General features: G+C 38.4%; 1 protein-coding gene across 3 annotated transcripts; it reads left to right on the top strand.

Annotated features, from left to right (window-relative positions):
* Window positions 1–1,009: 1,009 nt before the first annotated feature.
* Window positions 1,010–14,635, top strand: znf513a (zinc finger protein 513a). Of its 3 annotated transcripts, XM_028040195.1 has the most exons (5): window positions 1,090–1,227; window positions 4,158–4,267; window positions 5,830–5,961; window positions 9,420–10,217; window positions 10,959–12,338. In XM_028040195.1, exons 2-5 carry the CDS (start codon window positions 4,228–4,230, stop codon window positions 11,906–11,908), a joined length of 1,920 nt encoding a protein of 639 aa, XP_027895996.1. In that variant the 5' UTR covers window positions 1,090–1,227; window positions 4,158–4,227; the 3' UTR covers window positions 11,909–12,338. The 3 variants fall into 3 exon arrangements, with proteins under 3 accessions (XP_027895995.1, XP_027895997.1, XP_027895996.1); XM_028040194.1 differs by lacking the exon at window positions 4,158–4,267 and having other exon boundaries at window positions 1,010–1,227; window positions 10,959–14,635; XM_028040196.1 differs by lacking the exons at window positions 4,158–4,267; window positions 5,830–5,961 and having other exon boundaries at window positions 1,010–1,227; window positions 10,959–14,635.
* The last annotated feature ends 1,818 nt before the right edge of the window (window positions 14,636–16,453 follow it).

Genomic DNA, 16,453 nt, shown 5'->3' with positions numbered 1-16,453 from the left:
AATGTGAGAACGAATCTCTTGCCAGGTAAGATCAAAATCAAACTTTTTGAGCTACAAGCTATATGTGTTAAAGAGAAAGTAAGATATGGACGAGAAAAGTGAAAATTAATGAGAAAATGGGTGGAGTTGCATATTGTATAGTTACCAGTATACCAGACTATAGTTATTCTATTGGCCATTCTATTTGGCTATAGCCAAATGACTGAGGTAAAAGCATAATCATGTTAGAATGACCTAGTCAAAGTGCAGACTAAGGTACAATTAGACTAATTAGTTCAATGTTTCTATACAACCTGGTCCTTGTTTTACAAATAAAGTGTACAAATATTAGATTCCAATTGTGTAAAGTTGGTAGGGATCTTTCAAGACAAGAACATTGAGTGCTGTAATTGCAGTTAAAGGTAGTTTTCTAAAGGTTTTGACTCAGGGAGGATAAATACCATGTTCTACAAATGTTCAGTAGTAGAATATTTTAAAAATCACATATTTTACACATATTCTACATTAAACACATCACCCCCAAAGTGAAACATTGTGGTGGCTGCATCATGCCGTAAAGGAACACATGCAAATATTATTAATATTGCTAATTGTAATGAGAAAATATAAAAAGGTTTGAGGCAAATGAATGCACATAAAATGCACTCTAAATTTGAAGATGGGTGATTTGGATTAAGGGTGTTAAATGTATGTAAGTAGAATTATGAAATTTTTGTCTGTAACTAATGACTTACACTAATAGATTTACCCTCTTATTTTTTTACGTTAGTAGAAGGTACAAAAATTACTATTTTAGGTTAAGGACAGAAGGATAAACAAAAAATATATATATCAAAGGTAAATGTTGGGCAAATTAGAATAATAGTTTTCTACCATTTCCCCCAAATATACCGAGGAAAATCACCACCAAAGCAATTAAACAGCATCTAAAATACAAAGTACCACAAAGTTTGAGTGTTGAGTAAAAGAAAGCCGACTTGTTTTTACTCTGAAAGGCAAAACCCGGAAGTACTGTATTAGTTGTTGTTACCGTTGGCTTACAGGCGAGTCAGAAAATCAATTAAGTTATGAAAAATACCATTAATTGCCTTTCTTTGTCACCGCAGCCCATGAAAAAATGGCGGATCTACAGATGTCGGGTGTTTGAGGAAATATTCTTCTCGTCTAATGAACAATTTACCGCAGATAAAAACCTTTCCCCTCGACTGGAATATTTACCGTATCTAGGTAAGTTAGCTTGATGGCTAACCAGTGAAGTTGACATTGGCTATTCGGCTAACTATGTTTTTCTGCTGCTGAAATATTCACTAAAGATGGTTCTTGTTACTCATTACTGCACAATAACGAGGACACTTTTAATTTTAGCTTCTCATTGGACTGCTTAACAGCGGACAGTGGAACGTTGCTGACATTTCTTTTCATGTTTACATTGTGCAATTGTGTCCTGCAGTAAATAAAGGCATTTCAGCTTTGTTTTACCGCCTGGCACATGATTTTTCATGCTGTGTTACAATTCCAGAGCGAATCTGTTAGCCATTTTTGCTGTAGCATCTTAATGGCTTTTGTTTACGCTCTGCACATGCTCCACATGGAAATGAGAATGCGCCCTGCAGTGGTTTATACCCTTTTTTCATCTGTTATGTTTCAGCTTTGTTCATTGTAACGTGGTAACATAAACTACGGGGGGGGGGGGACTACTCTGACATTAAATTGCCTTCCCAAATCAAGACTATGTGATCACTAAATTGCACTAATCGTAGACTCTTGAGACCAGGCAAGAAAGACCATGATGTTTATTGTTCTCGACATACACTTGTATATATTGATATATCTTTAAGTCAAAATTGTTCCGGTGAGGTCATTCTTATGCCTAGAAATATCACTGTGTTTACGTTTTGTAAACAGAACTAGAATGTCAATTTTATTTAGTGAAGTTTATAAATTACTGGTCCTAAGATAAAAAAAAAAAATCTTTTTTTTCTCAGGTTCCAATGTAAATGAAAATCTATCCCTCCATTAAAGGGCAATTTGGAATTACCAATTACTGTTACAGATTACAGATTATAGAGGCAACTGTTGTACTGGGTGTAGTGTGAGCAAAATGGACTTAAAAGTATCTTGTGGTTTTTTTAAAGCATTTATTATAAATAAGAATAAAAAAAGTAGTTCTTCGCAATAGCTTGTATGGCTGGGACAAGAACAAAAATCAACAATCAGGTACATCAGGACACCAAATAAATTTAGTAGTGCAGTTTATTTGTTCACCACATATAACACTGTAGACTGTATTTAATTATAGTTTTAAATATATAGTTTTATTCCTGCTCCCATTGAGTGAAGAGTGTAATATATATAATATTGTGTATATAATTTTTTTTTTCAGTAGCTTTTTCTATTAGGTCAGGAAACCTTACAGACTTTATTGTTGTTCCCTTAAATATCATGATGAACTGTGTGATAGTTCCTCATTCCTGCCTGGTGGAAGCTAATCGTCTTCCCTGATCTGAAGTATTACGCAGGTTTTATTCCAGACTCACAGTGTGTTCAATTCCATATATCTTCAAATCAGCTTTGCTCCCCTCCATCCCCCAAACCTCAACTCCCACTGAAGATATTTATGTCCACAGCATGATGTTGCTCCCACCGTATCTCACAGTGAGGGATGTTGTGCTCATGGTTGTATGCAGTGTGAGTTTTCTTCAGCACATAGTGCTTTGCATGCTGGCCACATCAGCAAGGAGGTTTTCTGACCAGAAAACGTCCTTCTAGATTGTTGCAAAATTTAACCAGGACCTCATATGTCTTACTTCAAACAATGACTTTCATCTTCATACTTTTCCACAAAAGGGTGGAAAAGTGGCCAGATTTGTGGAGTGCATGAAAGTCCTGCAGACAGCTCCTCTCTGACTTGAGCTGAAGATCTCTGCAGCTCCTCCAGAGACACCATGGGCCTCTTGTCAGATTAATGCTCTCCTTCACCCCAGTTTGATTAGACTGCTATGTCTTGGTAGATTTGCAGTTGTGCCATTTTTTTTTTCATTTTAGAATAATGGATTGAACTCTGTGAGATGTTAAATGTTTTGTATATCGCTGTATACATTGACCCTGCTTTAAACTTCTCCACTACTTTCTGCTTGACCTGTCTGGTGTGTGTCTTGGTCTTCATGACGCTGCTTGTTCACTAAAATTATCAAGCAAACATTGGAGGCCTTCAAAAAATAGTTTATACTAAGAATAAATTATACATAGTTGGACTTAGTTGGAAGTAATTAAGTGACTTCTAAAGGCATTTTTATTTGTACAGAAAAAAAAAAACTGTGAAAGTTGTTAAGTTATGCACCATTACGTGTTGGTCTATCCCTTTTGAATAAACCATAGTTTGTCGTAGCAAGACAACATATGAAAAGGTTAGGGGGTACGGATACTTATTCAAAGCACTGTACGTACAGTACAGCCCATTCAGTTTTGAGACATGAGATGGCTTTTGTTTGTGTAGCTCTGGGTAATAATGTGTGCGGTGTGCAGCCATTATGATCTGTTTTTTGGGGAGAGGGGGGTTACATTGAACTCACCACATTGGAAGAATCTGGCTCGTTTTGGAGGATTTAAAAAAAGTTGTTTGGAAATTTTTAAGTTCTGGACACAGTTTTTTTCACATTTCACTCAAATTGTTACTCCCTAAAGGAGAACTCCCTACTGTAACGAGGGTAGTTCACTCGTTTATCAGGATAATGTGCCCACTAGGGCTACACAGTATGTCACAAACTTATTGTTATTGCAGTGTTAATGTACATCTCCGGCATATTGCGAAGAATCGTCTGGACTGTAATAATCATTAGCTAATTATGTAAGTACCATGCCTTCCTGCTCGCCATGACTGTAGCATAATTGAGAGCATTTGATCATGCAGAATAAAAAGTCCAAGTTTACTTGTGAGTGGCTTGACCTTCAAAGCCTATTTAAGACATTGACTAGGCCTTTAAATTGTTAAGATTTCAGTCCAGTTAAGCATCTGTCATTTATAGAAGCTGCTGCAAATGTGTGGGTGCCTGATAGGACCGCAGACCTTAAGAGAGGAGCTCGGATGTTAGGTGCATGCGCACAATGATATGGCTGATTGGGGAATTAGATACTTTCAAAATATTTTATCCGAACAGATGACAATGAGCTGATGGTTGTGGAAGTCTGGAAGAAGACGCTGGACAGAAGAGAGAGGCTGACCGGAAGATGCCAAGAAAAAAACAGCAGAATCCACAGCCAGTCAAGTGTAGGTGCTCTATGGATCTTCTTAAAGTTGACTGTTATTGTTGTTTTTACATAAGTCATAAACAACAGAACCATCATTTGAAACAGTTTCTATTCTCGATCCATGTCTTCACATCAAATTGACTCGAAGATCAGCTGTTCAGTTATAACTGGGCTGTTCTCAAACTTATTTAAAAACGACTTCAGAAAGGATTTTAGAAGATGTAAGGTTTTGCTCTTTTTGTTTTGTGTTTTATCATTTTTGTAGTTTGATGTGAAATTAAAATATGACTACATTATTGATCTGTATTTTGAAGATGTACCCGATGTATTTGATGCATTCTTCATAAACTCAATATGCCCCTGACATATTGAGGTTTTTTTTTTTAGATTAAGGACTTTTGTGTATTGTTCATACTCTTTGCACTGCGTTTTTAGTATTAGGAGAGGACTTGGTATTTCCATACGTGATTTAGTAAAGTAAAAACAATATAATCCAAACTCCCTGGTCGCCTCTTGTGCTCTCTTTTCTTCAGTTCACCCAAAAGTTTGACGTCGGATTTAGTTCAGGGAACTTACTTTTTATGTCCGGTGAACAGTTTGTGTTTAGTTTGGGGAGTTTTCTGGATCATTATCTTGGTGAAAGGTCCATTGAAAACTGGTTTTTGATTTCCTGGCAGAGACAAACGCACGCCAACGCTCTCAGGACCTTTCGAAAAGAAATCGGCCTAGAAGGGAAAGTATATTCTTTTAGCCCCACCTATGGATCTGTTTTACCCTTCAAACTGTTGCCCTTGGAAATTTGATATGTTTACCTGGCTTTAGTTGTTTTGATAAATCTCATAGTCTGTAATCCCTCAACAGGTTTAGTTACGTTTTTCAGTTGCAAAAGTCTGTTAGTGTGAAGTCAGTCTTTCCAAAATCTGTAAAGTCTGAAAGTCATGTAGTGTGTCCCAGGCTTTAGTCTCATCTAAGTCTCAGTAGCATTTAGCAAATTACAAATATTTACATTTCGGATGGTAAAAATATGCTTTTTCTCCAAGAAGAGATGAGCAAGCTACTTGTAATTTCATGAAGCCATTTCCTGTCGTAAGAAGATTTAACACTCATCTGCCTTTCTTGAAAGCATCGTCTCTTCTCTTTCCTATTTTGAAGAGTGGCAAACAGAATTCAATGTATTATGTCACATTTAGACCCTTTGGGGGGGAAAGAAAGTCACAGATTACATTTCTCATCAACCTAAAAAAGTAAAAAGGGAACATTTCTTCAAAACTTTGCAATATTTACTAGTATTTTACAATATGTAGGTGCCAGTAATTTTGTTGACTTAAATTAGAGGTGTCGTTTTTATGGAAGAGTCGGTGTTGGATTATGAAACTGTAATAAAATCTTATAAAATTAAATTTTAAGATGTCATCTGGTGTAGTTACAATAAAAAAACAACATTCGGCCGCTGTTAACAGTTTTTGTTTACCTTAGTGTCTTTGGAGAAAACACCAAAGACTTTATGTGGACTATTTCAAATATATCGAATCATTAAATGTATGATTTATTTATTTATTTATCTATCGTTTCTGACCACAGTGGATGGTGAAGATGGTGTAGCTGCTGACGCTCCTGGAAACCTTCCCCTAGATACAGACTTCCTTCTAGAACAAGACCTTGTGTTTGGTGATGCAGATCACGACAGAATTCTAGGCTTGGAAAAGTTTGCAGGTTTGTGGGACTTTTATTTGTTTATTTATTTTCTTAGAAACTCAGTTTGTGTCTTTGTTTTTAAATTCACAAACTGGTGTAAAAAACAGTAAATCTGAGTCTGGTTTTATGTTGAATTTAAACATAAGTCCAGGGTTTCTATACTGTCTGGAATATGGTGAGTTTGAATTTATTATTTTTACGGTGTGGATAAGTATGAAAAAAAAAAACTACAGACAAATATTTGTATTTCCAGAATTCATCTTCTAATATTAAAACTCAATGTATCTCTTGTCTAGAGGAAATCTGGTTTAGCTTAACACTTTCCATTGCAGTCATTTGGTGTTGAAGAAGTCTCCACCTCTTGTAAGTTTTTAGGTTGCTGCATTTTAGATTCCCAGTTACAAAAAATAATATTCAATGCTAGATAAGTCATAACAAACTTGAACGCGAGGTATGAAAATGATGAGCTAGGCTACAGCCTGCTAATGATGCTGAAGATGACTTCTGATTTAAAGCTAGTTTTTAAAATTATAACGGTCAAAATTAAACTGGATGCATTATATTTAGGGATAAAAGTTATTGATGAATGATGAGTTCATCTAAAGTTGACTGATAAACGGTTGACTAATGATCAATTGATAAGCTGCCATTTCTTTAAAAGTTTTCTTGTGTATGAAAACTGTCCTCCCATAATAGAAAGGGCTAAATTTTTCATATTGTGCTAAAAGGTGAAAAAAAATAATGTTTTAATGTCATTTGGACATCTAATTAATTGCTATGTAATTAGAAGTTCCAGTAAAGGAGTATTTCAACGTTTACCGACATTTAGTAAGGAGATTAATACATCATATAATTTATTAATGTCAGGGGGAAAGATATTGTCATATGAAGTGTTACTGTCATCTTTTGTGGTTTGAAACCCAGTTGTAAGAACAAAAGACAGCAGTTCACAGATTTCTTTCAAAGTCTTTCCACTTTTTGTCCTCTTGAACTCTGGATTCTATTTTGTCTCATCTCACAAGCTGAAAGGATTGACACACGACCAGAGTGTCTTTATTAATTTGTTAGTCACTTTGTTTTTTCTATTTGTTATGCTTTCCACCTACATCGTTGCAGTTTTTGGCGATGGTGTGTAACAGGCAGCACACATTTTGCTGCATGGTTGTTTGTCAGACTGAGTGAACTGAAAAACAAGAAAGCGAAAGAAGGAGCTGAGACACGAACATTATATAAGGGCCATAAAGACGGAACCATTACCATCAAGGACATCGTCATAAGAAGGCATTTATTCATCATCATGTGCTGCCTCTGCTCCCGCTTCTCTACCTCCATTATGGTTTCCCCATCATCATCATCATCATCATCTTCTGCCCTCATCATCATCATCATCTTCTGCCCTCATCATCATCATCATCTTCTGCCCTCATCATCATCATCATCATCATCTGCCCTCATCATCATCATCATCATCATCTGCCCTCATCATCATCATCATTATCATCATCATCAGAAGCAGCAGCCTCGCCATTGCAGTCATCATCATTATCATTAGGCCTGGTAATCATCCATGAGGGGTTTTCATGGGCCGGGATAAAAGGCCAGCTCCAGATCTCCCCTTCCTCACTTTGTGCTTCAGCATCTGGAGAGGAAGGTGGTCTCAGTCCTGCTCGTTCGGCCCTCGGGAGCTCGGCATGTCAAGGCATTGAATATTTTTTTACTCCACCATCTAGGAAAAATAGATTTTCTACCTTTCGGCTTTGTCTGTGAGTATCATTTCATTCACTAAAAGGATTTTACTGTGAAGTGAGGCTTTGTCTACCTGAAAGCTTTGTTCTTTTTTCTTTGCTACAAGTTATCACTTAAGGGACAATAAGGAAGGGAGTTTTTATGTTACAAAAATGTGATTACATTTACTTTTCCACCTCTTCTCTTTAATCTGTTTTTTAAAATCTGTTTTCTAAACTCAACATTGTCTGTGTAGCTGTGTGTGGCACAGCGCCACCCCTGTCCTGAATGCCTCCGCTGTGCACTGAAGTTTGAAATGAATTCTGTGGTCAGGTTTTAATTTGAGAAACAGCTGAGCTTGTTTGAACAGGTACATAGGAATTATCATAGCTAAGTCTTAACATAGTTAAAATGACCTGAACATATTGAAAGCTCACCGTAATGTAGTGAAAAGGAAGAGCTGGCTCATTTCACTCTATGCATCCACAGTGTTTGGTTAATATATGCACCGTCTGATTACTAAGAGTATTCCTATTCATTAGATTTTTCCTAATTTTGTCATGTTAGAACTATAAATGCATGTATGTAATATACTGGGGTTTAAATAATAGACCAACAAAAATAGTGTATAATTGTGAAGTGGAGAGAAAAAGAACACTTTTCAAAATAATGTAAAATTAAAAATCCGAAAAGTTTGGTTTGCATTGTGTTTGCCCCCTTCACTCTGCTAGCCCTGTAGAAATTCAGCTCAAACAATTAATAAACAAGTAATCTATTTTTGGTATTAATGGAGCTTTTCAATTTAGACAAATTCAAATCCAAAGACATTTCATCCCAAAGGGAAATTAAATCTCATAACACATATCATCCAAGTTTGCTTAAAGAGTTGTTGTAGTAGAACTGCACACCCAGCTTTAGTAGAAGCAGCCGAAAAAAATTGGGATGTCACTGTTAATAATAGTTGTTGTTGAAAGAACAACTATTAACTTCCATTTACATTCCAGAGACATGGCCTTTATGGAAGAGAAGTAAGAAGTCAGCAGAGGTTGTAAGAAATTAAGACGTAATCATGTTTATAGTTTTCCACTAGCCATAAAGTAAAGTGGCAGAAAGTGTTCTTAGAAAAAAATTAAACTTTTATCATGCACACAAAAGACCTTATGACTGGAAAATTGCCGTTTAGTGATGCTTTTCATTCAGTCTGATCAAGCCTGAGATGCATCCACAAGTGCAAAGCTGATAGGTGCATAACCAATAATTGTTTTAGTATTACCCATGGGAAAAGGAATTTTATTTTTAGTGTATCAAAGCAAATTGATTAAAAACCATAAAAGATAAATATTTGTTGGTGAAAAATTGAAAACCCTTTTAGAATGTCGTGCTACCTTGTGTTGATCGATCACAGAAAATCTCAGTAAAAAAACAACAGAAGTTTATGGCTCAGTAGGAGAAATTCAAGGTGTATAAGCACTACTTTATGATACCGTAGCTAGAATCATAACAAATGTGGTTTTGTACTGTCTGTTGAACTGGGAGCCACTTTTATGGAGCACTTATGCAAACAGCAGTGTTCCATAGAAAATACCTTCTTAATAAGGAATGTAAACTGAATCTAAAAGACTTTAACTGCATTGTGTTTGTTCTTCAAAATTCATCTCATAATCATGTTTTTTTTAAGCTGTGCACATTTGTGAGAGTTATATTCACTATGTGGGCTTTTAGAATGAAATACGTTTGTTTTTGTTTTACAGAAGTAGCTGCTGAGATCGGTTTCTCCGTTTGTCCTCTGGGTGATGAGGAGAGCTCTTCCTACAGCCAGCTCAGTATGGAAAGTGAAACGGACAACTCGCGCAGCACAGGTGACAACAGGAGGGAAAGCCAGAGCCGAGGGACTCAATCCGAGCCAACTTTTCCTCCCTACCTGTCCTGTAGGGGCTGCGGACAGCTCCGCGACGAACCTCTCGGCCCGGGCATGGACCTGGTTGGGCCTTACTGCCTTAGGTGTTGCAAAGCCTCCAGGGAGGCGAAAAGCTCAGACTTCTGCTCTCCTTTCGGGAGCGGCGGCGGGATTCGCTGTGGTTTGCAGATTCGTGCGGATTCCCAGCCTGATTGTGAGGGCTTGGGGAACGGGGTGGGTGACAAGGAAGAACTGTCCGCTGAGGACAGACTGCTCAAGCAGCACTCGTGCCACCTCTGTGGCTTCTCCTCTCGCTATGCCAACCACGTGAAGCGTCACATGAAGACGCACAATGGGGAGAAGCCCTTCAACTGCCCTCTGTGCACTTACGCCTCAGCCCAGCTGGTGAACCTGCAGAGACACTTGCGCATCCACACTGGGGAGAAACCCTACAAATGTGACACGTGCGCTTTTGCCTGCAGTTCCCTCGGAAACCTCAAGAGGCACCAGCGCATGCATGTGCCTAATTTGCCCCAGATGCATTCTGCAGTGGTGGGACAGGACGCCCCACCTCAACCTGTGTGTGGCCACAACAGCCTGAAGAGACCTGGGAGTGAGCAAAGACCCAATGAGGAAGTGTCTGGTGCTTCAGGTAAGACTTCCTGTAATTTTAACTACTGGACAACACAAAAAAATCAACTTAATTGAAGTTGGTTGTAACATGACTAATTAACTCTCTGTTTTTTGCAAGTTTGTTAAAACTGCTACCATATCATGTCAGCTTAACATAAACTATGAAAAAATCAAACTCCTATGGCTTCAACAAGTGGTCCTACTGCCATATGTAGCAATACACCACTTGGTCAGAAGCAATCAATTGGAGCCAGAATGAAGGGTCTTAAGGCTGTCAATCAACCATGTGTACACGCTGCTTAATGTCCTGAAGGCACAGAAACAACTTAATGTTACAGGATGTTAAAGATTAATGTTTACTCGCTGTCATCAGCGGCATTCTCGCTAGCCTGAGCGTTAACAGCAGGCTCTGACGTGGGGGAGGATCTGTAGATCTCCTGGCTCTGATTGGCTGTTTCTAATTGGAACCGGTATATTTCTGTAAATGGACCACTGGGAGGAGCCAGAGAAGCTTGATTTAAAAATATATATATATTTATATATATATTTCATAGATTACCTTTCTCATGTTATTCTCTCAGTTTTAAAAATGTAGAAAGCTTTTTTTTTTTTAAATAAAAGTTAAATAATGCAACTTTAAAGGGATGTAAATGTTTTACAAGGCACTTTAAATCATATCTATAACTGTCTTGAAATATATTTCCTATGACATAATAACTCACTTTGTAATTATTTATTTATTTATTTTTTTCCCCATAAGTCTCTGAGGTTGCGAGGCCAACCTCTAATCTGAGTTTGGGGGCCCAGAACAGTGACTACCTGTCGGTCTTTGACAACTTGAAGGGAGCATCTCCACCCCCTATCCCTGCCTCCAACCCAGCTCCTGGCCACCAGCCTCCCTCTCTGCTGGAGATGACCGCCAGCGGTAGCAGCAGGACTACTCGAGGGGCCGTGGCAGAAGGCCCGTCGCTCCCGACTCCACTTTTCCCTTTTACCTGCCGGCTATGCGGGGTCGTCTTGGAGGACGAGGACGGCTCTTCGGCCCAGATTTGTGCCAAGTGTACCCTTGAAATGCTGACCAAGGACTCCTCATCGTCTCCGAACAGCCCCGGTGAGCGCAGTGACAAAGTCTACACTTGCGCCGCCTGCCCCTTCCTCACCCACTACCCCAACCACTTGGCGCGCCACATGAAGACTCACAGCGGCGAGAAGCCGTACAAGTGCCCCCAGTGCGACTACGCCTCAGCGCACTTTGACAACCTCAAACGCCACCACAGGGTGCACACGGGAGAAAAGCCCTACAAGTGCCATCTGTGCGACTACGCCTGCGGAAACCTGGCCAACCTCAAGCGGCACCAGCGCGTCCACTCGGGCGCCAAGCCCTTCCAGTGCCCCGTGTGCAGCTACAGCTGCAACCAGAGCATGAACCTGAAGCGGCACATGCTGCGGCACACCGGCGAGAAGCCGTACAAGTGTCAGGAGTGCGGCTACACCACCGGCCACTGGGACAACTACAAAAGACACCAGAAAAAACATGGCGTGGCCACTGACGGCTGGGTGAAAGTTCCCATGATCGGCACCGACGTAGAGGAGGACAGGAGGAAAGTGATGGGAGGCGGCATTCAGACTCACAGAAAAGAAGTTGGAGCTGATATGCAGTACATGCCACGGGAGCCGGGAGCTGGCTGTACACTCAAGCTGCAAACTTAAGGTTGCATAAATTCTAACACAGCAAAACTAAGCTACCAGCAACTTGTTTTGATTGTTTTCACTGAGCCTTTTTATGGTTTTAACGTGCGTCTATCTCTCCGTGTCGCGTCAGATCTCTTCTATGGCTGCTAATTGTTCAGTAAGTGGAATCTGGCAGAGTTAGGAATTCATTTTTTAAATTTTTTTGATGCCTTTTTGGGTTGAGTGTTTATTTTCTACAGTTTTTTTTTTCATGTCAAGATAAAAAAAAGGGAACTCTGCGGAAGTCCTCTGTCTCACTGTGTAATCAGATACTTATATTTTACCCTCACGCTACATGCATGTTGTCATTTGAACGATGACACGACCAAATATTGCCATCCTTGAGGAACTCCTTCCCTTATCTGCTCGAGCTGCCCTGACAAGTCATTATAACATTTTTAATGCACAAGTTAGTTGTTTTGGTTCATTTTAAACACAAATCAAATCAAATTGGTACCGAGTCTGGTTCTTTTCTTCTAAATTAAATTTTTACTCTTAAATGTGACAATTTTGTACCGACCCAGAACCGGACAATTCAGCTTTTAAGCAGATGGGTTTTGGAGACGTCTTTACTGTGCTTTTTGTTTGCTTTATTTCTGATTTTACTCAAGTTCAATCTCCGTTAGTGATATGCCTTCAGATTGCCGTGTGTAATGCTATCAAAGTGCTATTTAATAGTACAGAAATTGTGTTTGTCTTTATGAATGTGCCAGTAATTTAAATGCTGCCCTCACTCAAATAGTCTACTTTTATTTACTTCATATTTTTTTCTTTTTGCCAAAATCTTTGTCTGTAAAAGGAAAGAAATGTGTTGATTAAGACTTAATTTAGCACCATAAATGCATGTTGAGCATGTTGATGGGCCGTCTTCTGCTTCATTGGTCTAGGTCAGGGGTGCCCAAAGTCGGTACTCAAAGGCCGGCATCCTGCATGCTTTAGTTCTCTCCCTGGTTTAAAGCACCTGGATCAAATAATGGCTCATTAGAAGGTCTAAGAACACTGACATGCTGAAAAGGTTGTTGGTGCTACCAGGGAGAGAACTAAAACGTGCAGGATGCCGGCCCTCGAGGACCGACTTTGGGCACCTCTGGTCTAGATTGATTGATTGATTGATAGATCTACTACAAGCAGTTTTTACACCGTGCTTATTGAAGCTCAATAATTCTGACATCTATAAAGCTCCGTGTTCCTCTGAGTATAACTAGATTAGCTCTTGACAAAATAAAGTTAAACTTGCTGTTCTGTTACTTTAGGTGCATATTTCAGATTCCAGCCTTTAGATTGTTGTAGCAGGGCATTTCCTCGTATAGCAAAACGAATTGCTCAGTGTCGTTTATATCGATTTTTTTCGTTACTGCTGATCAAAAAGTGCCAACTTGAAACAAAAGCAATAAATTAAAGACTTAAAATGCGTATAGCTAATTGTGGAATTGATCAGCATTTGTTCACACAATACTCAGCGTACGTCTTGCATTCAATTCAGACGCTTTCCGTTTTTGCTTTAAATTGTCCACATGCTGCTTTCTGCTCTTCCTTTTGTGCTCACTTGCTGTCACTTTAGATGGTAGTTTCAGCGCTCCGCATCGTTTAGATGTACTCATTGTTTGCAGAGCTCATTGGTGAAACCGGGTCATTAGCATCGACAGAGAGCCAATAAACAGAAAAAAACTACAGTTGTGCTGCAGGCAACAATTGATCTCACATCCAGATTGATATGTTCTTATTTTATCCAATGGTTTCCCTGTGAAATAGTTCGATATATACCAGGAGCCATCCACCTACTATTTTCGAGAAAGCATGCTGACCAGATCACCAAGCCGCCTCAACCGGATCCTCTTGATGTAGAGGAGCCAACCATAAAAGTAAAATAAAAGAAAAGAAAAGAAAATCCAGAGAAGGGGAGACAACCACTAGCATATATAAAACTGAGAAAAAGCACAGCATATTGCCAGGTGAAGCATTGATTTAAATACTTTACATGCAGCCTAGAGATTAGTTTTATTTGCAATGTTTCAGGTTCATTTCTTCTCCTAACATATCAGTAACTTTTACAGCTTAGCAACATATGTCATTGATGACAGTCTTTCAGCGGAAGACCTCTGCTTTAATTTAGTTTGCTATTTACTGTGAGATTTTTTTTCTTTTAACCTGAAAAGAGATTAATCAAATAGAAAGCATGTGAACAAGTGATAGTTTTATTTCTCTAATGTGGCTGTAATGCACATTAAAGTGCATTTTTCTTTGACTGTGCCGTGTCATTTAGCTGCCATGTTTGGAAAATAAGAACTGTGATTTAATGTTAAGTGTTTGTGAATTACTATTTTATGCAAGGGAGACATTTCCAGGTTGCAAACTCGACATGTCACAATGAGCCCATGGATTTATATTTCCCGCAAGTGGGCGTTTCTGTTTTTACGACGTCGTTAATGCCTTAAATGAGGAGTTTGAAATAAATACCTGGAATACGCATCGTTGGATGTAAAACATCGAGCTAATTGTCTGTTTTTCTGTCTTTGTTTTGCATGAAGCGCAGCATTTGGTCACACAATCAAATTTGTCTGTTTTTTTTCCATCACAACTATAACTTGTTTCAGCTTTTATGGGCTAAATAATCTCAATAATACAATCCGCATGTCTGAACAGATGCATATTAGGCAAGATACATATTTTTTTTTCAAAATAAAAATTCTAACGTTGAAAACTCTACTCTCCATGTGAGTGGTTAAATGGTGGTTAATTGCCACAGTTTGTCACTTTTATAAACAATGTGTATATATTATTTACATATTTATTAAAACTGTCATCATGTTGCGATAGCGAAAAGTGACAAAAAAACTGAAAAAAAGTCTAGTTCATCAGCCAATGCACCGTTCCCAGTCAGAATAACCTGTCAGAGCCACACTAATGTATAGCAGTGTGTACATTAGAGTGTGCAATAATGCTCATGTACACGCTGCTGAATGTGCTAATGGCAGAGAAACAACTTACCATTACAGAAAAACTATTTACCCGCCGTTATCGGTGGCTGTGCTAATTAGCTGGCGCAATCCCTGCTGACTTGTGGGAACCTTGTGTGTGGGAACCTAGATTAAGGCTAGCAGGGAGCAATGGGGAGGGTGATTGACAGCACAAAACCTGTCTTTGATTGGTTGTTTCTAACAGAACAGTATATGTCTGCAGATAGTAGTAGGGTCACAGGGAATAGGCAGAGGAGCTTGATTTTTTTCAGATTATCTTTCTCATATTATTTTAACATAGTGAGTTTTAATATGTTAAAAAAAACGTTTATTAAAGCTACATACCGCAGTTTTAAGTATGAACCACAAGGGTAAAATCTAAAATAAATTGTTCAAAGAACTGGTTTCTTTCCACTAGTTTTGGCATGACTGCTAAGTAAGAATGATGTAAAACAAGTCACACGGTCAGCAAATCTTTTGATTTTATTTTAGCATCTGATGATTATTCATGAATTTTGACATTTATGTTGAAATTACGCTGATGACAAAAAGAAAACACTTTTAAGATTTGGCACGTACACATTTACCAACAATCAGGATCTTGCAGCGCTGTGAACTCTGAAGTGACGGGAAAAGAAGAAAATAAAAAAAATGACCTTTGTTGATATTGACCTATCTATAAAAAAACAGAGGGAGTAAAAAGAATGAAAGCAGCCAAAGGATGAAAACATTTGCATCATTTGTCATTCCAGTTACCAGTAAGAGTAAAGCTGTTGATCCGTTGGCACTGATTTACATTTAATGGCCTCATAACTCACCGAGACAACAGCGGCGACATGATACTTTGTTGTTTTGTTTTTTTTAAACAGTGAGATATGTTCAATCTGTTGCCTACTCTGTAGAAACTTTGTTCATTACAGCAACTCTGATTACATTAGCCACTTCGAAGCACCATTCTTTTTAATTAAAACATTCAACATGATTGAAACAACCAACAAATCACAATAATTCAGAGAACATTCCCCTCAGGATCATTTGTCAGAACAGAACAAGACAGAAAAATCACGATAAATTTGTAAACACTTGATTTAAACCAAAACGTCCCCCAAACATCATGTAAACATGATCAATGTTGGTCCATGTAGGCTTTGTTTCATACAGCTTAGATTATATTTAAGCTATTTGATTACAATAAGCAATGATACAGATATTAGTACATATTCAGAATGCTTACTTGCAAGTACAGAATATAAAAAGTGACATTATCATAATTTGTTTTTTTATTTTTGTGCAAAATGCTTTAGTAAACTATAATTTGGCATTAATGAGAAACCTTAAAAACCCTTTAAAAAAAAGAAAATGGATTTTCATGTTTTTACTGTCACGCTCGAGCCTCAGCTCAAAAATTCAGCTCAACTATTTTTAATACTATGCAAAATGATGGGCTTGGCAAATGCAAGCAGCTCCACCAATTCGAATGACCTTCCATCAAGTTTCTTCTTGTTTGAAATGTTTGCTCTCAATCTACGGTCAGTGACAAGTTAAGGCATCGGACTGCTTCTGAAAG

This window comes from Xiphophorus couchianus, chromosome 15 (genome assembly GCF_001444195.1).
Source record: "Xiphophorus couchianus chromosome 15, X_couchianus-1.0, whole genome shotgun sequence".
In the NCBI taxonomy this organism is placed as follows: Eukaryota; Metazoa; Chordata; class Actinopteri; order Cyprinodontiformes; family Poeciliidae; genus Xiphophorus; species Xiphophorus couchianus.
Note: the sequence above shows the minus strand (reverse complement) of the source record. Positions and strands in the feature narration are given on the sequence as shown.

What these genes read in the sequence shown, in the direction of transcription:
- znf513a (XM_028040194.1), top strand. Translation starts at nt 1,068, where the DNA reads ATGAAAAATACCATTAATTGCCTTTCTTTGTCACCGCAGCCCATGAAA. An exon ending in GGAATATTTACCGTATCTAG is followed by an intron (nt 1,228 to 5,829) that starts GTAAGTTAGCTT and finishes TTCTGACCACAG; the next exon opens with TGGATGGTGAAGATGGTGTA. An exon ending in AGGCTTGGAAAAGTTTGCAG is followed by an intron (nt 5,962 to 9,419) that starts GTTTGTGGGACT and finishes TTTGTTTTACAG; the next exon opens with AAGTAGCTGCTGAGATCGGT.